This window comes from Mizuhopecten yessoensis, unplaced genomic scaffold (assembly GCF_002113885.1).
Source record: "Mizuhopecten yessoensis strain PY_sf001 unplaced genomic scaffold, ASM211388v2 scaffold2409, whole genome shotgun sequence".
Taxonomy (NCBI): Eukaryota; Metazoa; Mollusca; class Bivalvia; order Pectinida; family Pectinidae; genus Mizuhopecten; species Mizuhopecten yessoensis.
In genome coordinates, this window is record NW_018404532.1 from 124,090 (window position 1) to 149,478 (window position 25,389).

The 25,389-nt window shown below is 38.3% G+C and overlaps 1 protein-coding gene across 2 annotated transcripts in view; it reads right to left on the minus strand.

Moving 5' to 3' along the window:
- LOC110445896 (glutathione S-transferase omega-1-like) overlaps positions 1–25,389 on the minus strand; it is a 49,723-nt gene that overhangs the window by 6,701 nt on the left and 17,633 nt on the right. For both annotated transcript variants that reach the window (XM_021490745.1, XM_021490746.1), the window contains exons 2-4: positions 24,119–24,224; positions 20,705–20,924; positions 17,702–17,831 (exon numbers count right to left, since the gene is read on the minus strand). In XM_021490745.1, the coding sequence (XP_021346420.1) occupies positions 17,702–17,831; positions 20,705–20,924; positions 24,119–24,224 (456 nt within the window). The remainder of the gene's footprint in view (positions 1–17,701; positions 17,832–20,704; positions 20,925–24,118; positions 24,225–25,389) is intronic.

Consider the following 25,389-nt stretch of genomic DNA (forward strand, 5'->3'; position numbering starts at 1 on the left):
TTTTGTTGACCTTTGTCCATGGAAGGTCCCTGCAAAATTTCATTGAAATTGGTTCAGGGGTTTTGGAGAAGAAGTCGAAAATGTAAATTGTTTACGGACGCACGACGGACGACGGACGACGACGGACAAAAGGCGATCGCAATAGGTCACTTGAGACTTTGTCTCAGGTGACCTAAAAATGTTTCCCAAGAAAAGTGATTTATTTGTTATTCTGCACAGCAACATATCCAAAGATGAATTAACATTTGAATTCACCCGTTAATGAGGTATTGCAATTAGAGAAAAAATCGGATATGATGTCATGGTAGCCAATTTGTTTTTTGATGAAGTAGAAAATGTTACCAACTGTTAGAGGACATCTGGGAAAACCTTTTCCATTACAACTTGACGAAATGTTTGTCGTTGATATTGGAGTAAAATTAGTTTTGCAATATTTTTAAAAGATCACAGGAAATATTTCAAAATGGCGTACAACGTTAACTGTAAATGTTACAGAAAAACTTAAGACAGCAAATTCATCAGAATAACATCCTTCATGGATCTGTAGAAGAAGAAACAAAATGAACAAGAGTACCGCGGGGCAGAACAATATACGCCCCTCGAATGCCATATAGTGTTATATACTTTCTTACATTGAAATAAGATCTGTATCATTCAAAGAGTGGTTAGCTGACATGCTATAACAAGAGGCCCAGAGGGCCTGTATCGCTCACCTGAATATATGTTTAAAATAATTGGTATGAAGTAAAGATATAGCACTCCATGGTAGGTGCTGTAAGTACATATATATATGAAATTTAAGAAAGATCCATCAAGTACTTGAGATAACAAGAACAAACTTCAAACAGAGCCCCACCCCTATGCCCTAAGGGGGTCATACCCACCATTTATACAAAATTGAGTCCCCTTGACCCAAAGATGCTCCAGACTAAACTAGGATACAATCCCTTAATCCCTATGGTAGAAGAAAGATTTTAAAAGTCTTACCTCTATTTCCCCTATTGGGCCCTGCCTCTCTGCCTCTAGGGTGGTCAGACACACTGTTTATACAAAATTGGTTCCCCTTCAACCAAGGGTGCTTCATACCAAATTTTGACAAAATCCAGCCATTGAAGAATTTGCTATATTTTCCCTATTGGGCCCCTCCCTTCTGCCCCCAGGGGTGGCCACACTCGCTGTTTATACGAAATTAGGTCCCTTTTGCCCAAGATAGCTCCAGACTAAATTAGGATAATATCCCTTAATCCCCATGGTAGAAGAAGGATTATAAAGGTTTTACCTCTATTTCCCCTATTGCCCCCCCCCCCCCCTTCAGGTCCCAGGGGGGCCACACCCACCGTTTATACAAAATTGTTTTCCCTTTAACAAGGATGCATCAGACCAAATATGGAACAAATCCTTTCATTCCTACAGAAGAAGAAAGATTTTAAAGAATTTGTTATATTCCCCTATTGGGCCTGCCCATCAGCCCCCAGGGGGTACCAGACCCACCGTTTATACAAAATTGGTTCCCCTTCACCCACAAATGATTCTGACCAATTATTGACCAAATCCCTTCATTCCTACAGAAGAAGAAGGATTTTAAAGAATAATTTGCTATGTTTCCCCTATAAGGCCGTGCCCCTAAGCCCTCAGGGGGGCCACACTCACTGTTTATACAAACTTGTTCCCCTGTACCAAAAAATGCTCCACACCAAATATAGACCAAATACTTTCATTCCTACAGAAGGAGAAGGATTTTAAAGAATAACTTGCTATGTTTCCCCTATTGGGCCCCTCCCTTCAGGCCCCTGGGGGGCCAGACCCATGGTTTATACAAAATTGGTTCCCCTTCATCCAAGGATGCTTCAGACCAAATATGGAACAAATCCTTTCATTCCTACAGAAGAAGAAGGATTTTAAAGAATGTGTTATATTCCCCTATGGGGCCCTGCCCATCAGTCGCCACGGGAAGGGGCCAGACCCACGGCTTATACAAAATTGGTTCCCCTTCACCCAAGAATGCTTCAGACCAAATATGGAACAAATCCTTTCATTCCTACAGAAGAAGGATTTTAAAGAATGTGTTATATTCCCCTATTGGGCCCTGCCCATCAGCCGCCAGGGGAAGGGGCAAGACCCACGGTTTATACAAAATTGGTTCCCCTTCACCCAAGAATGCTTCTGACCAATTATGGGCCAAATCCTTTCATTCCTACAGAAGAAGGATTTTTAAGAATTTGCTATATTTCCCCTATTAGACTATGCCCTTCAGCCCTCAGGGGGGCCACACTCACCGTTTATACAAAATTGTTCCCCTGTACCAAAAAATGTTCCACACCAAATATGGAACAAATCCTTTCATTCCTACAGAAGAAGAAGGGTTTTAAAGAATAACTTGCTATGTTTCCCCTATTTGGCCCTGCCCCTCAGGCCCCTGGGGGGCCAGACCCACGGTTTATACAAAATTGGTTCCCTTTCACCCAAGGATGCTTCAGACAAAATATGGACCAAATCCTTTCATTCCTACAGAAACAGGATTTTTTAAGAATTTGCTATATTTCCCCTATTAAGCCCCACCCCTAAGCCCTCAGGGGGACCACACCCTCTGTTTATACAAAATTGTTCCCCTGTACCAAAAAATGCTCCACACCAAATATGGACCAAATCCTTTCATTCCTACAGAAGGAGAAGGATTTTAAAGAATAACTTGCTATGTTTCCCCTATTGGGCCCCTCCCTTCAGGCCCCTGGGGGGCCAGACCCATGGTTTATACAAAATTGGTTCCCCTTCATCCAAGGATGCTTCAGACCAAATATGGAACAAATCCTTTCATTCCTACAGAAGAAGAAGGATTTTAAAGAATGTGTTATATTCCCCTATGGGGCCCTGCCCATCAGTCGCCACGGGAAGGGGCCAGACCCACGGCTTATACAAAATTGGTTCCCCTTCACCCAAGAATGCTTCAGACCAAATATGGAACAAATCCTTTAATTCCTACAGAAGAAGGATTTTAAAGAATGTGTTATATTCCCCTATTGGGCCCTGCCCATCAGCCGCCAGGGGAAGGGGCAAGACCCACGGTTTATACAAAATTGGTTCCCCTTCACCCAAGAATGCTTCTGACCAATTATGGGCCAAATCCTTTCATTCCTACAGAAGAAGGATTTTTAAGAATTTGCTATATTTCCCCTATTAGACTATGCCCTTCAGCCCTCAGGGGGGCCACACTCACCGTTTATACAAAATTGTTCCCCTGTACCAAAAAATGTTCCACACCAAATATGGAACAAATCCTTTCATTCCTACAGAAGAAGAAGGGTTTTAAAGAATAACTTGCTATGTTTCCCCTATTTGGCCCTGCCCCTCAGGCCCCTGGGGGGCCAGACCCACGGTTTATACAAAATTGGTTCCCTTTCACCCAAGGATGCTTCAGACAAAATATGGACCAAATCCTTTCATTCCTACAGAAACAGGATTTTTTAAGAATTTGCTATATTTCCCCTATTAAGCCCCACCCCTAAGCCCTCAGGGGGACCACACCCTCTGTTTATACAAAATTGTTCCCCTGTACCAAAAAATGCTCCACACCAAATATGGACCAAATCCTTTCATTCCTACAGAAGGAGAAGGATTTTAAAGAATAACTTGCTATGTTTCCCCTATTGGGCCCCTCCCTTCAGGCCCCTGGGGGGCCAGACCCATGGTTTATACAAAATTGGTTCCCCTTCATCCAAGGATGCTTCAGACCAAATATGGAACAAATCCTTTCATTCCTACAGAAGAAGAAGGATTTTAAAGAATGTGTTATATTCCCCTATGGGGCCCTGCCCATCAGTCGCCACGGGAAGGGGCCAGACCCACGGCTTATACAAAATTGGTTCCCCTTCACCCAAGAATGCTTCAGACCAAATATGGAACAAATCCTTTAATTCCTACAGAAGAAGGATTTTAAAGAATGTGTTATATTCCCCTATTGGGCCCTGCCCATCAGCCGCCAGGGGAAGGGGCAAGACCCACGGTTTATACAAAATTGGTTCCCCTTCACCCAAGAATGCTTCTGACCAATTATGGGCCAAATCCTTTCATTCCTACAGAAGAAGGATTTTTAAGAATTTGCTATATTTCCCCTATTAGACTATGCCCTTCAGCCCTCAGGGGGGCCACACTCACCGTTTATACAAAATTGTTCCCCTGTACCAAAAAATGTTCCACACCAAATATGGAACAAATCCTTTCATTCCTACAGAAGAAGAAGGGTTTTAAAGAATAACTTGCTATGTTTCCCCTATTTGGCCCTGCCCCTCAGGCCCCTGGGGGGCCAGACCCACGGTTTATACAAAATTGGTTCCCTTTCACCCAAGGATGCTTCAGACAAAATATGGACCAAATCCTTTCATTCCTACAGAAACAGGATTTTTTAAGAATTTGCTATATTTCCCCTATTAAGCCCCACCCCTAAGCCCTCAGGGGGACCACACCCTCTGTTTATACAAAATTGTTCCCCTGTACCAAAAAATGCTCCACACCAAATATGGACCAAATCCTTTCATTCCTACAGAAGGAGAAGGATTTTAAAGAATAACTTGCTATGTTTCCCCTATTGGGCCCCTCCCTTCAGGCCCCTGGGGGGCCAGACCCATGGTTTATACAAAATTGGTTCCCCTTCATCCAAGGATGCTTCAGACCAAATATGGAACAAATCCTTTCATTCCTACAGAAGAAGAAGGATTTTAAAGAATGTGTTATATTCCCCTATGGGGCCCTGCCCATCAGTCGCCACGGGAAGGGGCCAGACCCACGGCTTATACAAAATTGGTTCCCCTTCACCCAAGAATGCTTCAGACCAAATATGGAACAAATCCTTTAATTCCTACAGAAGAAGGATTTTAAAGAATGTGTTATATTCCCCTATTGGGCCCTGCCCATCAGCCGCCAGGGGAAGGGGCAAGACCCACGGTTTATACAAAATTGGTTCCCCTTCACCCAAGAATGCTTCTGACCAATTATGGGCCAAATCCTTTCATTCCTACAGAAGAAGGATTTTTAAGAATTTGCTATATTTCCCCTATTAGACTATGCCCTTCAGCCCTCAGGGGGGCCACACTCACCGTTTATACAAAATTGTTCCCCTGTACCAAAAAATGTTCCACACCAAATATGGAACAAATCCTTTCATTCCTACAGAAGAAGAAGGGTTTTAAAGAATAACTTGCTATGTTTCCCCTATTTGGCCCTGCCCCTCAGGCCCCTGGGGGGCCAGACCCACGGTTTATACAAAATTGGTTCCCTTTCACCCAAGGATGCTTCAGACAAAATATGGACCAAATCCTTTCATTCCTACAGAAACAGGATTTTTTAAGAATTTGCTATATTTCCCCTATTAAGCCCCACCCCTAAGCCCTCAGGGGGACCACACCCTCTGTTTATACAAAATTGTTCCCCTGTACCAAAAAATGCTCCACACCAAATATGGACCAAATCCTTTCATTCCTACAGAAGGAGAAGGATTTTAAAGAATAACTTGCTATGTTTCCCCTATTGGGCCCCTCCCTTCAGGCCCCTGGGGGGCCAGACCCATGGTTTATACAAAATTGGTTCCCCTTCATCCAAGGATGCTTCAGACCAAATATGGAACAAATCCTTTCATTCCTACAGAAGAAGAAGGATTTTAAAGAATGTGTTATATTCCCCTATGGGGCCCTGCCCATCAGTCGCCACGGGAAGGGGCCAGACCCACGGCTTATACAAAATTGGTTCCCCTTCACCCAAGAATGCTTCAGACCAAATATGGAACAAATCCTTTAATTCCTACAGAAGAAGGATTTTAAAGAATGTGTTATATTCCCCTATTGGGCCCTGCCCATCAGCCGCCAGGGGAAGGGGCAAGACCCACGGTTTATACAAAATTGGTTCCCCTTCACCCAAGAATGCTTCTGACCAATTATGGGCCAAATCCTTTCATTCCTACAGAAGAAGGATTTTTAAGAATTTGCTATATTTCCCCTATTAGACTATGCCCTTCAGCCCTCAGGGGGGCCACACTCACCGTTTATACAAAATTGTTCCCCTGTACCAAAAAATGTTCCACACCAAATATGGAACAAATCCTTTCATTCCTACAGAAGAAGAAGGGTTTTAAAGAATAACTTGCTATGTTTCCCCTATTTGGCCCTGCCCCTCAGGCCCCTGGGGGGCCAGACCCACGGTTTATACAAAATTGGTTCCCTTTCACCCAAGGATGCTTCAGACAAAATATGGACCAAATCCTTTCATTCCTACAGAAACAGGATTTTTTAAGAATTTGCTATATTTCCCCTATTAAGCCCCACCCCTAAGCCCTCAGGGGGACCACACCCTCTGTTTATACAAAATTGTTCCCCTGTACCAAAAAATGCTCCACACCAAATATGGACCAAATCCTTTCATTCCTACAGAAGGAGAAGGATTTTAAAGAATAACTTGCTATGTTTCCCCTATTGGGCCCCTCCCTTCAGGCCCCTGGGGGGCCAGACCCATGGTTTATACAAAATTGGTTCCCCTTCATCCAAGGATGCTTCAGACCAAATATGGAACAAATCCTTTCATTCCTACAGAAGAAGAAGGATTTTAAAGAATGTGTTATATTCCCCTATGGGGCCCTGCCCATCAGTCGCCACGGGAAGGGGCCAGACCCACGGCTTATACAAAATTGGTTCCCCTTCACCCAAGAATGCTTCAGACCAAATATGGAACAAATCCTTTAATTCCTACAGAAGAAGGATTTTAAAGAATGTGTTATATTCCCCTATTGGGCCCTGCCCATCAGCCGCCAGGGGAAGGGGCAAGACCCACGGTTTATACAAAATTGGTTCCCCTTCACCCAAGAATGCTTCTGACCAATTATGGGCCAAATCCTTTCATTCCTACAGAAGAAGGATTTTTAAGAATTTGCTATATTTCCCCTATTAGACTATGCCCTTCAGCCCTCAGGGGGGCCACACTCACCGTTTATACAAAATTGTTCCCCTGTACCAAAAAATGTTCCACACCAAATATGGAACAAATCCTTTCATTCCTACAGAAGAAGAAGGGTTTTAAAGAATAACTTGCTATGTTTCCCCTATTTGGCCCTGCCCCTCAGGCCCCTGGGGGGCCAGACCCACGGTTTATACAAAATTGGTTCCCTTTCACCCAAGGATGCTTCAGACAAAATATGGACCAAATCCTTTCATTCCTACAGAAACAGGATTTTTTAAGAATTTGCTATATTTCCCCTATTAAGCCCCACCCCTAAGCCCTCAGGGGGACCACACCCTCTGTTTATACAAAATTGTTCCCCTGTACCAAAAAATGCTCCACACCAAATATGGACCAAATCCTTTCATTCCTACAGAAGGAGAAGGATTTTAAAGAATAACTTGCTATGTTTCCCCTATTGGGCCCCTCCCTTCAGGCCCCTGGGGGGCCAGACCCATGGTTTATACAAAATTGGTTCCCCTTCATCCAAGGATGCTTCAGACCAAATATGGAACAAATCCTTTCATTCCTACAGAAGAAGAAGGATTTTAAAGAATGTGTTATATTCCCCTATGGGGCCCTGCCCATCAGTCGCCACGGGAAGGGGCCAGACCCACGGCTTATACAAAATTGGTTCCCCTTCACCCAAGAATGCTTCAGACCAAATATGGAACAAATCCTTTAATTCCTACAGAAGAAGGATTTTAAAGAATGTGTTATATTCCCCTATTGGGCCCTGCCCATCAGCCGCCAGGGGAAGGGGCAAGACCCACGGTTTATACAAAATTGGTTCCCCTTCACCCAAGAATGCTTCTGACCAATTATGGGCCAAATCCTTTCATTCCTACAGAAGAAGGATTTTTAAGAATTTGCTATATTTCCCCTATTAGACTATGCCCTTCAGCCCTCAGGGGGGCCACACTCACCGTTTATACAAAATTGTTCCCCTGTACCAAAAAATGTTCCACACCAAATATGGAACAAATCCTTTCATTCCTACAGAAGAAGAAGGGTTTTAAAGAATAACTTGCTATGTTTCCCCTATTTGGCCCTGCCCCTCAGGCCCCTGGGGGGCCAGACCCACGGTTTATACAAAATTGGTTCCCTTTCACCCAAGGATGCTTCAGACAAAATATGGACCAAATCCTTTCATTCCTACAGAAACAGGATTTTTTAAGAATTTGCTATATTTCCCCTATTAAGCCCCACCCCTAAGCCCTCAGGGGGACCACACCCTCTGTTTATACAAAATTGTTCCCCTGTACCAAAAAATGCTCCACACCAAATATGGACCAAATCCTTTCATTCCTACAGAAGGAGAAGGATTTTAAAGAATAACTTGCTATGTTTCCCCTATTGGGCCCCTCCCTTCAGGCCCCTGGGGGGCCAGACCCATGGTTTATACAAAATTGGTTCCCCTTCATCCAAGGATGCTTCAGACCAAATATGGAACAAATCCTTTCATTCCTACAGAAGAAGAAGGATTTTAAAGAATGTGTTATATTCCCCTATGGGGCCCTGCCCATCAGTCGCCACGGGAAGGGGCCAGACCCACGGCTTATACAAAATTGGTTCCCCTTCACCCAAGAATGCTTCAGACCAAATATGGAACAAATCCTTTAATTCCTACAGAAGAAGGATTTTAAAGAATGTGTTATATTCCCCTATTGGGCCCTGCCCATCAGCCGCCAGGGGAAGGGGCAAGACCCACGGTTTATACAAAATTGGTTCCCCTTCACCCAAGAATGCTTCTGACCAATTATGGGCCAAATCCTTTCATTCCTACAGAAGAAGGATTTTTAAGAATTTGCTATATTTCCCCTATTAGACTATGCCCTTCAGCCCTCAGGGGGGCCACACTCACCGTTTATACAAAATTGTTCCCCTGTACCAAAAAATGTTCCACACCAAATATGGAACAAATCCTTTCATTCCTACAGAAGAAGAAGGGTTTTAAAGAATAACTTGCTATGTTTCCCCTATTTGGCCCTGCCCCTCAGGCCCCTGGGGGGCCAGACCCACGGTTNCACTCCCGAGGTACAATGAAAATGAGACTGGTGTTTAGCCATATATATATTTAGGCATGGCCTTTATTTCAATTTTCATACCAAAATATATTTAAGTGCTGTTGATCTGATTGCTTCAATTTTAAACCTTGTTGTAAATATATATATATATACATGCCCCATATATATATATCTACATGTATGTATAATTACTTATTTTATTCAAACCTGACAAGCAATTCATGAACTATTACATTTTCCTTTACTTTGTTATTGAGTTAACTTGATCATTATTTTTTTTCAGTATAATCTCTCCTGAATTGCCAGAAGATTGTGACCCTATCCGCAACCATCAGAAGCTTAACGAGGACAGTTACAGTACTTGCTGACTTAAGTTGGGCATATATGTCTCATAATAAAGTTTCATAGTTTTTTATAAGTTATTTAATATATGATATGATACTTATATATATTTGCCCGAATATTTTTGACACATGCACATCATCACATGTTCATATTCAATTCTTTCTTCTTTACAAAAGTCCCAGAGACAACAAATGAAATGATTGAACTTCAATACTCCATCTAGTTTCGAATTTAAACATTATGTTTATTAAGCCCAAAAACCTCTTTTGATTTATGAACAGATGAAAATGTATAACTGTAAGGGATTATCCCATTTATATTATTTTATGATGCGTTTGTATATATATTATTCTATGAAGCAAATTTGAATAAATTTAAATTATCGAAAGTTTGTATCCCATTTAGTAATAGTTAACAAATTTTTAAATATTTTAATTTACATGCAAAAGACTTCATCAGTAATAATTATCTTCAAGTTACTTCATTACTTTTTAGATTATCACTTTGTCAGTGTGTATATCTGTCTATATTATATAGGTTCTAATTTATTTAACTTATGATTATTTGAATTTGTACTGTTTCAACTAGAAATCAGTAAATGTATCACAATAAAATATTGTTTGCAAAAATCTTGACTAGTTATTTTCTGAAAAAGTTAGCAGGGATAGTAGGAATTTAATCCCAGTAAGGATAGATATTTTTTAGGCATACCTTAAATGTACCTCGTATCAAGGCACATTTCAGGTATACCTCAGTCAGAGGTACGATTTAGGCACATATTAGGTATACCTCTGACTGAGGTATGATTTAGGCACATTTTAGGTATACATACCTCAGTCAGAGGTATGATTTAGGCACATTTTAGGTATACCTCTGACTGAGGTACATTTTAGGCACGTTTAAGGTATACCTCCGACTGAGGTATGATTTAGGCACATTTAAGGTATACGTACCTCAGTCAGAGGTACGAATTAGGCACATTTTAGGTATACCTCAGTCAGAGGTATAAAAAAGGCACATTTTAGGCATGCCTTAATTGTGCCTAAAATGTGCCTAAAATGTACCTATATGGAACAGGTTTTAACCCCTCCTATTCTGTCCTCTTTTTCTTCCTTACCCAAAATGTACCTAAGGCATGCCTTAGATATACCTAAGGCATGCCTTAGGTACCCCAAAAAGTGTACCTCAAATGTACCTTTTTTCCCCCTGGGATGGTTTATACAAAATTGGTTCCCCTTCATCCAAGGATGCTTCAGACCAAATATGGAACAAATCCTTTCATTCCTACAGAAGAAGGATTTTAAAGAATGTGTTATATCCCCCTTTTGGGCCCTGCCCATCAGCCGCCAGGGGAAGGGGCAAGACCCACGGTTTATACAAAATTGGTTCCCCTTCACCCAAGAATGCTTCTGACCAATTATGGACCAAATCCTTTCATTCCTACAGAAGAAGAAGGATTTTAAAGAATTTGGTATATTGACCCTATTGGGGCCCCGCCCCTCAGCCTTCAGGGGGGCCAGACCCACAATTTATACAGCATTTGTTCCCCTTCCTCCAAGGATGCTTCTGACCAAATTTGGTTAAAATCTGCTCAGTCGTTCATGACTAGTAGCGTTTTATAGGAAAAGTTGACGGACAGATGCTGCGGTATGGCATAAGCTCACTATGGTACTTCGGACCAGGCAGAAGAGCTAAAAATGTAGGAGAAAATCTCCGGATAAAAAAATCAAATACTGAATTGAACAAAGGGCAATAACTTTTGCAACAATCGTCGAATCAAAATTCTGTTCAAGGAAACACAACAATATATCATGATTATTTAGCCTACTAAGTTTCAAAGAAATCTGTCAAAAAATGTAGGAGATCACCGGACAAAAATTCAAATACTGAAATGAACAAAGGGCAATTCCTTTTGCAAAAATTGTCGAATCAAAATTCTTTAAAGGGAGACACAACATCATATCATGATAATAATGTTTACCAAGTTTCAAAGAGATCCATTGAAAAATGTTGGAGAAGATTGCCGGACAAACAAAAGTTTACGCCGGACGGAGGGAGGGAGGGACGGACGGACAACCCCATACCATGATTCTATGACGGTCGTATAGAAATAGTTGACCATGATCAACATTCAAGGTCACAGAGGTCAAATTTTTAAAAGATTTCAAAATTCTTTCAACCAAAATATTTCGAAAAACCGTTTCAGTCATTAATAATATATTTTGGTACGGTGTAGAGGGCAAGAAACTGCATATTTTTCTCAGGAAACATTTTGGGTTGTAAAGGTCAACTTTAGGTTTTGGAAATGGGTCAAAGTTCAAATGCACTATATTACGTAACAGCCTTAAAAAAATCTCAAATGTCTTAATACACCAAAATATTTCTAAAACCGTTTCAGTCATTAACATTATATTTTGTTACGGTGTGGAGGGCATGCAACTGCATCTTTTTCATAAACTATTTTGGGTTGTAATGGTCAACTTACTATTTTCAGTAGGGGTCAAAGATCAACTACACTATTTTGGGTTACATGCTTTACGAATCTTCCTTTCTCGTTTTACAAGGTCTAGAGTCTTGATATTTGATATGTAGGGTGCTTAGATGTTTGGCAATCAGGTTTGCAAAAATAATTGACCTTGATAAACTTCCAAGGTCACAGAATTCAAATATTTAAACAAGTAAAAATTTCTTTCAACCAAAATATTTTGAAAACCGTTTTAGTCATTAACATATTTTGGTACATGAAACTGCATATTTTTCTCAGGAAACATTTTTTGTCCCAGATGTCAACTTCCCGGTTATTGAAAGGGGTCAAAGTTCAAATGCACTGTATTAGGCAACAGCCTTAAAAAATCTTCTTCTTAAGTTCTACGAGGTCTAGAGTCTTCATATTTGATCTGTAGGGTGCTTAGATGTTTGCATGGCTATCAGTTATGTAACAAGAGGCCCATGGGCCTTAACATGATCATGAGTTATGTAAAAACTGATGTTATTGATGTTGCCAAATGAAAAAGAAAACATTTTGTAAAACTTGAACTACATATAATGCAAAAGTAGTGTAAAAGATCTGGGTAGTACATGTATATGTAGTATGTACAAATAGTGGTTCTGTCAGTCAGCTAAATTTTGGTAAAGCACTTTAAGACCCTTCCATCTATGATGAGTATTTGATTCATATCTGGATCTTGAGAAGAAGATTTTTGGCCCCGCCCCTCAGGCCCCTGGGGGCTGCAGACCAAATCATTTACAATTAAACTATAGTAAAGTTTACCCCCTCCCCAGGGGGAAACGTGAGACCCCAGGGTCAGGAAATTCACAATTTTGGTAAAGCACCTTAAAACCCTTCCATCTATGAAGAGTATTTGATTCTACCATACCTGGGTCTTGAGAAGAAGATTTTTTTTAAATTTTAGTCAATTCAACCCTTTTTGGCCCCACCCATCAGCCCATGGGGGTCAGTCAGGGCTGATATGTGCATACCATCAAACGGATATCCAATACTGATAATGCTAACAAAGTTTGAATTAATTCCAATGGAAATTAAACAAATGCTGGTCCAAAATGTGATTTCCCTATATAAACTATAGTAAAGTTTATCCCCTCTTCAGGGGATAAACTTTACTATAGTTACGTGAGACCCCAGGGTCACTAAATTCACAATTCACTTTGGTAAAGTACCTTAAGGTTACTCGACACATCGTCATCAACGGCCATTTTCATGACGTACTTCCGAAAAAAGTACAGCAGACTGAATATTTCCGAGCGAAATGTGCCCATACACCGTTAAAAGTAACTCTCAAGTTTTGAAAAAAACAAAAACAAACTCAATCACTTGAACGCTTTACATTAATGTCGTTTTCGCAAATGTTTTCGAAGGATCGAAGAAACACTGATTGTGTTACGTTGCTGACGTTGACAAATAGGTCTAGAAATGGACAGAGATGTCCACAGCAAATTCACTTCAAGAAACAATGTCAGTGAACTGGACAATAACTATGCATGTGCACCATGACCATGCATACAGTAAATGTAAGTTTGTTTAGCATGCCAGTTATCGAGACAATAACCAAAATAACGGTCCATTTCATATTTTAAACATTGCTATGTTTCCGTTCATGCACATCAAGCACAGGGTCACGTTACAATCGCACATATGCTATACTGATATGGGTCACGACGATGTTTATGTGTGATTGTAACGTGACCCTGTGCATCAAGCAATCAAAATCTGGAAAGTTAAACCTTTTGTGCTTTTGTTTATATAGAAATGATCGGTATATAGTTGTGCTATCTTGATATCACTGGGAAAATATTATGAAGCAGTCGAAAATTATATTGACGCCAACAATGTGAATTACAAATACAATACAATCGCTGGAGAATTATATCATGTTAGATATTTTATAATGCATTTGTTCCATGTTTATTGTTTAATGTTCAATACTACATGGAGTTGATAAACCCAGTATTTATTTAATAAGATAAGAATATATTACAGTGCCAATATCACCTATTCTACACATTTGAATGCAAATAAAAATTATACAAATTAATGTATATGTCAGGTGTACTGTTGCTTATATCATCAATGCATATTGTTTGTCTATTTTGAAACATTATAGTTATTTGTTATAAATCATTGTTTATTTCATTTGATAAAAAACCCTTATGTATTGGAAAGTGCACTGGCTAAAAATGCCCTATGTAAAAAATTCCTGTTTAATCAAGAAAGATAACTCTCAAAAGGAAATTTCAATGTCTTAATTTTTCAATTTTGAAAATATCTAATTAATTATTCATTTATCAATCAATTTAACAGTGTTCATTAATAGTATGATATTTCTAGAATATTTTACAGACAAAAAATATACATATTTAACTGTCAGTTTAGGAGATATTCCAGTTTTTTGAAGTTTTTTTGTTATTTTGTTGAAAATAGAAATAGTTCCAAAATACAATTTTGAAACATATTTTACTTGTGCTTATTTGTTACGTGAACATCCATAATTATGCAGCCTCAAAAAAATTGAGAACAATTTATTTTAAAAAATTGGCATTTTCCATGGTTTTTGGAAAAAAATGATGAGCTTGCCGGCTTTACTAAGGTCTAGGAAGTTATTGGGTAATCATAGAAAACACAATTGTTAGATTTCAATGGTTTTTATCCATTTGTTTGTGGTGTGTTGAGCCACCTTAAGACCCTTCCATCTATTAAGAGTATTTCTGTATACTATATCTGGGTCTTGAGAAGAAGATTGTTGAAATTTCAGTCATTTCGACCCTTTTTGACCCCATCCATCAGCCCCGGGGGTCAGTCAGGGCTAATATGTGTATACCATCAAACTGCTATCCAATACTGATAATGCTAACCAAGTTTGAATTTATTTTAATGGAAATTAAACAAGACGCCCAGAGGGCCTGTATTGCTCACCTGTTGCTTTTGTTACATGCAACTGACATATAGGTAACTTAAGACCAAAATTGGTAACTAGAACACAAGACATATTAACATCTTTTAAACGGTTCTGAAAATATTGTTGTTTGAAACTTGAAATTTTAATTTTAAAGCTTTTAACCCATATTGACCTTTGAATCCCGACTTGCACTTAAAGTTGACCTTTGTATACCCAAGTATCATGACTCTAGTCCAAATGGTTCTAAGGATATTGTTGTTTGAAGTTTTTAACATATTTGACTGCTGTGACCTTGAAAGTAGGTCAAGGTCATTTTAATAAGGAAACTTTATAGCACTACATCCCAGGTACCTACTGGCCAAATATCATGACTCTGAGCCTAATGGAACTTAAGAAGATTGTTAAAGTCTTTGACCCATGTTGACCTTTGACCCCCATTTGCACTTAAAGTTGACCTTTGACCTCATTACCGAAATGAGAAAAAAGATTTGCACTCCTGGTCTACATAGCATACCCAAGAATCCTGACTCTAGTCCAAATGGTTCTTGGGATATTGTTGTTTGAAGCTTTAACATATTTGACCCCTGTGACCTTGAAAGTAGGTCAAGGTCATTTTAAAGATGAATTTTATAGCACTACATCCCAGATACCTACTGGCCAAATATCATGACCCTGGGCCTTATGGAACTTGAGAAGAAGATTTTTAAAGCTTTAAACCAAAGTTGACATTTGACCCCTGACTAGCATTTTAAGTTGACCTTTGACCTCATTACTGTAATTGAGAAAAATATTCGTACTGCTGGTTTACATAACATACCCAAGCATCATGACTCTAGTTCAAATGGTTCTCTATCCCAAGTACCTACTGGCCAAATATCATGACCCTAGGTCCTACAGTTCTTCAGAACAAGTCGTTCAAAAGAACAAGTTGACGGTCGGACGGACGGACGATAGACAGACGACGGACGATGGCCAGGTGAGCTAACAAATGCTGGTCCAAAATGTGATTTCCCTATATAAACTATAGTAAAGTTTACCCCCTCCCGAGGGGCAAACGTGAGACCACAGGGTCATGAAATACACAATTTTGGTAAGGCACCTTAAGACCCTTCCATCTATGAAGAGTATTTGATTCTACCCTATCTGGGTCTTGAGAACAAGATTTTTGAAATTTTAGTCAATTTGACCCTTTTTGACCCCACCCATCAGCCCCTGAGATAGCAGTGTACAGTAGAAATGGCCCGACTCTGAAAAACACATGTCGAGGAAATGTAAACACAGCAGATTTACCCTACACAACACATAAATACATGTATATATATTTGTAAACTGCATTAAATTTACAATACATATAAAGTACTGAGAAGTGTATAAACCTCCTTTTTCTATGTATGTCACTTGTGTGAAAACCATGGTTACCACATCAAATATTACCAAAAAATGCCAAAAAATGCTTTTTTTGACCCAATATTTGACCCCCGCTACTAGTATTTATTTTCCTAAGTTCTGTCTGAAGTGTAAATTTATTAGTAAATTGTATTTTGGTGTACGCAACTTTAGCCTTTGCCAAGGCAGTTAGAGTTAGCTCCCTTAGCTCCCCATGCTAGTTACGGTCTTTTAACTTTATTGTTTGAAAAGAAATAATTATTGTTTATGTTAATTGTGGTTGGGATAACCAAGTGAATAAATTTCTGCCCTGTTGACATTTGTATTTGTTGATGTTTTCCACAAACTTTAGCTAGTGGAGGTTGAACCAAAATTAAAGATTACCTACTTGGTTGCAGAATTATCTGGGTCCCAGTAAAGTTGTCAAACTTGATTTTTTTTGCAATTTTGCTTCGTTTGCTGCTGTCAAAATTTTACCTCCTGTAAAGCTAGCTTTTCATGTATACACCCTGGCACCCTTTTTTTTTGTCCCTAAGCATGCTTCAGACTGCATTTGGTTTAAATCCCTTNACTTCCCCTATTGGGCCCCGCCCCTCTGCCCCCAGAGCAGCCACACCATCTGTTTATACTAACTTGAGGCNTTCCACTACTTCCCCTATTAGGCCCCGCCCCTCTGCCCCCAGAGCAGCCACACCATCTGTTTATACTAACTTGAGGCCCCTTTGTCCAAAGATGCTCTAGAACAAATTTGGTCAAAATCCTTCTATTGGTTGAGAAGAAGAAGATTTTTAAAGATTTACCTATTTTCCCCCTATTTGGCCCCATCCCTCTGCCCCGTGGGAGCCATAACCTCTGTTTATACAAAACTGAGAACACTTTGGCCAATGATGCTCCAGACCAAATTTGGTCAAAATCCTTTCATTGGTACAGAAGGAGAAGGATCTTTAATGTTTGTGTACAGATTTATCATCTACATGACTCCACCCATACAGGTTTTATCTCACTGACAGAGGTCGGTGTTCTGTTGGCGTAAACCGGTTTGATGGGTAATATGGTTTTTATACCAAGGGAGACCTATACTCGTTACCAAGCAAGTGCATTCTAAAATGTCGGCGCTTCCTTAGATACGACAGCCGGAAGAGATTTAAGGTCACTGGGGAAGATTTCAAAACCAGAATTTGTTTTATTTTAATCTCAGTTGAAAGCTGTTTAACTTGCACTGTCAGCTTTAATGTTGCATATATGTTTCCTTTGTCAAGCATCTAATGCCAAAAATGTACCCCTTATTGTCTCTATTCAAGGGACAAGGCCTTTTCTTTGGCAAATCTGAATCAATGCATTTAAGATTGAGGAAAAGAAATGTGAAAGGTTTAAATTGTACAAGGATTATGGTTGCTTTCTAGTAAGCTTTGCATTGGAGGAAACTTCCCTTTAGCTAAATCAGTCCCGTGATTAACCAGGATAACTGGGGGTTACTGGCTCAATAGATCCTACAATGGCAGACAACATGTTGTCAGCGGTAATATAGAAGCAATTAATAAGACAACATACCTCCAAAATAGAGTCCTCGCTTACTGAGTTCACGGTCGTAGAATTGCATCTGGTAATGGAACATGCGTACATTTTTGTTGTATGAGTTATCTCCCTTAGACTTTGGTATATCATAAAAAAGGGAGGTTACCTGAAACAATATAAAAAGTCAATGCTACTTTTAAAATAATTTATTCTTGCATGCAACTGCCTTAGAATATTAAGAATTTTGATGATGTTCACAAATTTGACCTCTTTGACCTTGGAAGTGACTTCAAGGCCATTTATTTGAACAAAAGTGTTAGTTTTTCAACACAGTATGCAACTAGCAACATACTATCAACCAATGCCTCTTGAGCATTTTAAAGAAGTTGTTAAAATGTTGTTGTTTTTTTACATTTTTGACCCTGTGACCGTGGAAGTGGGTCAAGGGCATGTATTTGATCAAACTTGATATAATTTCACTCCAGCATGAGAATGGCAATATATATTCACCCTAGATTGGTGGTTAAGCAAGTAGATTAAAGCCTTTAACCAATTTGACTCCTGTATCCTTGAAAAAGGGCCAAGGTCACTTTTTTAAACAAACTTGATAGGCTGTCATTACAACATTTTACTGACCACATGTCATTACCCAAAATCTGGTTATTCAAAAGAAGTTGGTTAAATGTTTTAATACATATGACCTGTGACGTAAAAAGTGATTTATGATCAATTTTTCAATCACAGTTGGTAGACAACATTCATACTGTTTGCCAAATGTCTTCATCCTCAGACTATTGTTTAGAGAAAAGAATTCAGGCCATGGGAGCTTTAAATGTAAAAAGGTTGGCGGACAAAAAGTTGAAAAACAACAAGTGGCCCACTGGGCCTGCATTTACCACCTGGTAAACCTTAAAGTGGACTAAAAGAAAGCAACAGGCAAACTATCAGTGTCTCGACTCAAAGTCATTGAAAAGAACCTGTTAAAAGATTTAAACATAGTTTACCCGCTGCGACCTTGAAAGTCAAACAAGAACATTAAGTTAATCAATCTTCATAGCTCTTCATCTCGGAATGCAACCCGCCAAATATCACCATCCTAGACCTTATTCGTTTATTGGCAAGATTTATACACAATTGACTAGTCAAATATTATCACCCTGGACCTTTTGCTTATTCAGAAGAAATCATTTAAAAGATTCCAACATATTTGACCTCCGTGACCTTGAATGTTGGTGATGGTCATTCATTTGAACAAACTTGGTAGCCTTTTGGTTATTCAGAAGAAGTCGTTTAGGTAGCAGAGTAAGTGGAAATGGCTTGACCCTAAAAATAAAGGGCATGTCTCGGATAAACATGGACAGCGGATTCATCCTGCACAACACACCTACATATATATGTATATCTATAAACTACATTTTGAATAGTCTTTTTTTAGAAGAATGATTTTTTTTTTCAAAAAGTGATTTCCCCAGATTTGGGACTTGTGAAAACCATGGTTACCACATCAATAAATGCCATGATTTTTAACCCAAAATTTGACCAACGCAGGTAGTGTTTTTTTCTTAAAACCTGTCTTAAATTAAATATCACCTACTCAGTAACAGAAATACTCACGTTTTAGCATAGGTTGTTCAACTGGATTTTTCACAATATTTACACATGTGCTGAGTACAAAAATAGACTACATGAAAAGCTAGCTTGTGTTGTGTAGAAACAGATTGATAAATGGCCAAAAATGTAGTCGCAAGCCAAATTCCATTTTTTTTTTTTAAATGTGAAGCCCACATAGTCCAATTCATCATGTGTATGCCAATTTTAGAGCTGATTTTTTTTTTAAAGTTTTGATACATGTAATATTACAGGGTAATACACTGCTGTACACTGCTACCTTAAAGTTTTTTTTAGATATTTGACTCCTGTAACCTTGAATATAAGTGAAGGTTATTCATTTTAAACTTGGTAGCCCTTTTTTCCACCATGCTAGTAGGCCAAATATCATCACTTTGGGCATTTTGGTTATCTAGAAGATGTTGTATAAATTTAAATGTTTAAAAGTCAATTGACCCTATGACCTTGAATATACGTGAAGGTCATTCATTTGAACAAACTTGGTATTCCTTCATCCTAGCATGCTACAGGCCAAATATCAGTACCCTGGGCCTTTTGGTTATTGAGAAGATGTTGTTTGAAGATTTTAACACATTTGACCCCTGTGACCTTGAAAGTGGGTCAAGGTCCTTCATTTGAACAAACTTGGTAGCCCTTCATCCCAGCATGTTTCTGGCCAAATATCATCATCATAGGCCTATTGGTTATTGAGATTGAGAAGTTGTTTAAAGGTTTTAAACACATTTGACCCCTGTGACATTAAAAAAGGGTCAATGTCATTCATTTGAACAAACTTGGTAGCCCTTTATCCATGCATAACTACAGGCCCAATATCAGTAGCCTGGGCCTTTTGGTTACTGAGAAGAAGTTGTTTGAAGATTTAAACACATTTGACCCCTGTGACCTTGAAAGTGGGTCAAGGTAATTCATTTGAACAAACTTGGTAGCCCTTTATCCCAGCAAATTACTGACCAAATATCATTATCCTCGGCCTCTTAGTTATTCAGAAGAAGTTGTTTAAAGATTGTTTAAGACAATTGACCCCTGTGACCTTGAAAATGGATGAAGGTCATTCATTTGAACAAAATTGGTAGCCCTTCATCCCAGCATGCTACTGGCCAAATATCATCACCCTGGGCATTTCGGTTATTCAGAAGAAGTCGTTTAAAGTAAAATATTGACGACGGATGCTGCACCACGGCATAAGCTCACTTGGCCCTTCGGGCCAGGTGAGCTATTTTTTTTTTGATATATATATCTATGGAATGCAGGACTTTCTTGGTGTTCTATAAGAGAAATCAAATCAATCTATGGTGATTTTGTGATTTGATTTTCTTTCCTAGGATCTACTGACAAAAAAGGATCAAAAAGATGATGCAGCTTTAATTTGATAAAATACTAGGCAACCCTTTCTTATAGAAAATTACAAACCTTTCCAAATTGTTCTGATAACATCTTGTCCTTAGCCTTGAGAACGGGGTTTGTGGGAATAAGTTGAGGCTCTGGATACACCTCGTCCAAATATTCATTACACACACTGGACTCATAAATCACAGTGCCATCCTTCTCCAATACGGGAACCAGAGCGTTGATGTAGCGATCTCGGAACCAGTCTGGCTTGGACTTCAAATTGATGTTGACAGTTTCATATCTGTTAATCAAAATCAAATTATTGATACAGCCAGTGGTGGTAAGGTTGTGTGTCTAGCACATCAGTATCTACTAACATTAATAGTGGTCTATAAGTCTCCTAAGTCCAATTTTTAAACAAAATTTAAGGAGAATTCAAGCATCTGTGTTATACCATATAAATGTGCTAAAATAAAGCAAACTTAAAACGAACACATGGAATATTAAATCTAGAGTGCAAGATTGTGGGACAAGGCAATAGGTTACAGTAATATCACTCACTTAGATGCACAAGATTGCCTACCAGCTGTGTATATTTAAAGAACTCATGATAGTAAATTTTGAAAACAAATTAACAAATTCAAGGGTCTGAATTTAAAGAATACCTTATTCCAGGTAAGTGCTACTGGCATTATGCTATAAAAAAACATGAATACATACACAAAACTATGTATCTATCACAGATCCTGACAGGGTACCAATGTTTATGTAGGTTTGTCTGGTGATCATCATCATATCTGAATAATCAATTATTCATACAGCTTAAGGTCTACTTGTGTTTCAATAAGAGACCATTATATGAAGCAGATACATTTTTTGGTACTCTCAATTATCACATTTATCATCGAGAAAATTCTTTAATCTTAAGCCATATATATAGAACATATCAACTCAAATTGTTTTAAAAAAGGAACTTTTGATATTATCAGTTGTATAATGTCTGATTTATAGCACACAAATTATTAAACGATATGAAATGGATGTCAGGTTTAAAACAGACATTCAATACATGTTGATGTCAGGTTTATATCACACACATTTTATATAGGTTAATGTCAGGTTAATAACACACACATTTTATATAGGTTGATGTCAGGTTTATAATGCACACATATATACAGGTGGATGTCAGGTTTATAACACACACATTTTATATAGGTTGATGTCAGGTTTATAACACACACATTTTATACAGGTGGATGTCAGGTTTATAACACACACATTTGATACAGGTGGAAGTCAGGTTTATAACACACACATTTTATATAGGTGGATGTCAGGTTTATAACACACACATATTATATAGGTTGATGTCAGGTTTATAACACACACATTTTATAAAGGGGATGTCAGGTATATAACACAAACATTTCATATAAGTGGATGTCAGGTTAATAAGACAAACATTTTATACAGGTTGATGTAAGGTTAATAACACACACACACATATTATATAGGTGGATGTCAGGTTTTATAACACAAACATTTTATATAAGTGGATGTCAGGTTTATAACCAACACATTTTATACAGGTTGATATCAGGTTTATAACACACACATTTAATATAGGTGGATGTCAGGTTTATAACACACACATATTATATAGGTTGATGTCAGGTTTATAACACACACATCTTATACATGTGGATGTCAGGTTTATAACACACACATTTTATACAGGTTAACGTTGATGTCAGGTTTATAACACAACCATAGTATATATGCCGATGTCAGGTTTATAACACACACATTTGATACAGGTGGATGTCAGGTTCATAACACATATTATATAGGTGGATGTCAGGTTCATAACACATATTTTATATAGGTGGATGTCAGGTTTATAACACACACATTTGATACATGTTGATGTCAAGTTTATAACACACACATATTATACAGGTAAATGTCAGGTGTAGAACACACACATTTTATAAAGGTTGATGTCAAGTTTATAACACACATCTTATAAAGGTGGATGTCAGGTTTATAACGCACACATTTGATACAGGTGGATGTCAGGTTTATAACACACACATATTATACAGGTGGATGTAAGGTTTATAACACACACGTTTTATACAGGTGGATGTCATGTTTATAACACACACATATTATACAGGTGGATGTAAGGTTAATAACACACACGTTTTATACAGGTTAACGTTGATGTCAGGTTTATAACACACACATTTTATATAGGTGGATGTCAGGTTTATAACACACACATTTGATACCGGTGGATGTCAGGTTTATAACACACACATTTTATAAAGGTTGATGTCAGGTTTATAACACACGTTTTATAAAGGTGGATGTCAGGTTGATAACACACACATATTATATAGGTGGATGTCAGGTTTATAATGCACACATTTGATACAGGTGGATGTCAGGTTTATAACACACACATTTTATAAAGGTTGATGTCAGGTTTATAACACACGTTTTATAAAGGTGGATGTCAGGTTTATAATACAAACATTTTATACAGGTTAACGTTGATGTCAGGTTTATAACACACACATAGTATATACAGGTGGATGTAAGGTTTATAACACACACGTTTTATAAAGGTGGATGTCAGGTTTAGAACACACACATTTTATACAGGTTAACGTTGATGTCAAGTTTATAACACACACATTTTATACAGGTGGATGTCGGGTTTATAACACACACATTTGATACAGGTGGATGTCAGGTTTATAACACACACATTTTATATAGGTGGATGTCAGGTTTATCACGCACACATTTGATACAGGTGGAGGTCAGGTTTATAACACACATTACACATATTATATAGGTTCACATCAGATTTATAACACACACATTTTATACAGGTGGATGTCAGGTTTATAACACACACATTTGATACAGGTGGATGTCAGGTTTATAACACTCACATTTTATTTAGGTGGATGTCAGGTTTATCACGCACACATTTGATACAGGTGGATGTCAGGATTATAACACACACATTTTATACAGGTGGATGTCAGGTTTATAACACACACATATTATATAGGTTGATGTCAGGTTTATAACACACACATATTATATAGGTGGATGTCATGTTTTATAACACAAACATTTTATATAGTCGGATGTCAGGTTTATAACACACATATTTTATAAAGGTTCACATCAGATTTATAACACACACATTATATATAGGTGGATGTCAGGTTTATAACACACACATTTTATATAGGTGGATGTCAGATTTATAACACACATATTTGATATAGGTGGAGGTCAGGTTTATATAAACACACATATTTTATATAGGTGGATGTCAGGTTTATAATGCACACATTTTATACAGGTTGATGTCAGGTTAATAACACACACATATTAAACAGATGGATGTCAGGTTTATAACACACACATTTGATATAAGTTAGAACCTTTCAGAGACAAGAAACTTACGGAATATTCTTGTATTCAAGCACAAGCCTGGTACGTTGGGCATAAGGACAGAACTTCATACTGTACAATCGAAGGCGACCCGCAGTCAAAGGTGGACATGTAGACTCTGAAATGGCTACATAAATTCAGTAAAAAGGAACAGGAATTACTTCAATTTCAGATGAATTCATATTCTTGTTGCAGCAGTATTCAACTGATCAATTAATTGGTTAATTTTGCATTATTTTATCATACAGTGTCAAATATCCTGAGAGTGTCAATTGTCAAGGTAGTGTCAAGTATCCAAATACTGTTAAGTATCCAGACTGTGTCAACTTTCACCACAGTGTCAGGTGTACATGCAGAGAGCGTCAAGTTTCTAGAATCCAGGCAGTGTCAAATATCCAGACAATGTCAATTGTTCAGATTGTGTCAAGTATCCCGATGGTGCAAAATATTAAGACAGTACTAGTGTTATTAGTAGAGTCCAGATAATGTCCAGTATCCAGACAGAGTCAACTTTCCACACAATGTCAAATATCCAGACAGTGTCAAGTCTCAAGACTGTCAAGACGTATCAAGACAGTATCTGAAGGATCTAGACAGTGTCAAGTGTACATGTCCTGCCAGAGTCAAGTATCTAAATAGTGTAAACTTTTCATAGAGTGTCAATTGTTCAGACAGTATCATCTTTCCACACAGTGTAAGGTGTACAGACATGCAGTGTCAAGTGTCCAGATTTTCAGGCAATGCCAAATATCCAGTAATGTCTAATATTCAGACAGTGTTGAGTGTCTAGACAGTGTCAACTATGATAACTGTCAAAGGTCTACCTTTCAAATTGTGTAAAGTATCCAGACAGCATCAAAATTCAACACAGTGTCAGTTTCCTGACAGTGTCAAGTTTCTTAACAAGACAGTTTCAAGACAGTGTAAAGTTTCTATACAGTGTCAGTTTCAAGAAAGTATCAAGTTTTTATACAGTATCAAGTTTGTATACCCGGTCAAGTTTCTCATATACCATGTTACTTTCCTGACAGTATCAAATTACTATATTGTGGCTTTTTCCAGACAGTGTCAAGTTACTGTATGTGTTACTTTCCAGACAGTGTCAAGTTTCTGTATGAGTCACTTTCCAGACAGTGTCAAGTTTCTGTATGAGTCACTTTCCAGACAGTGTCAAGTTTCTATACTGTGTCACTTTCCAGACAGTGTCAAGTTACTGTATGTGTTACTTTCCAGACAGTGTCAAGTTTCTGTATGAGTCACTTTCCAGACAGTGTCAAGTTTCT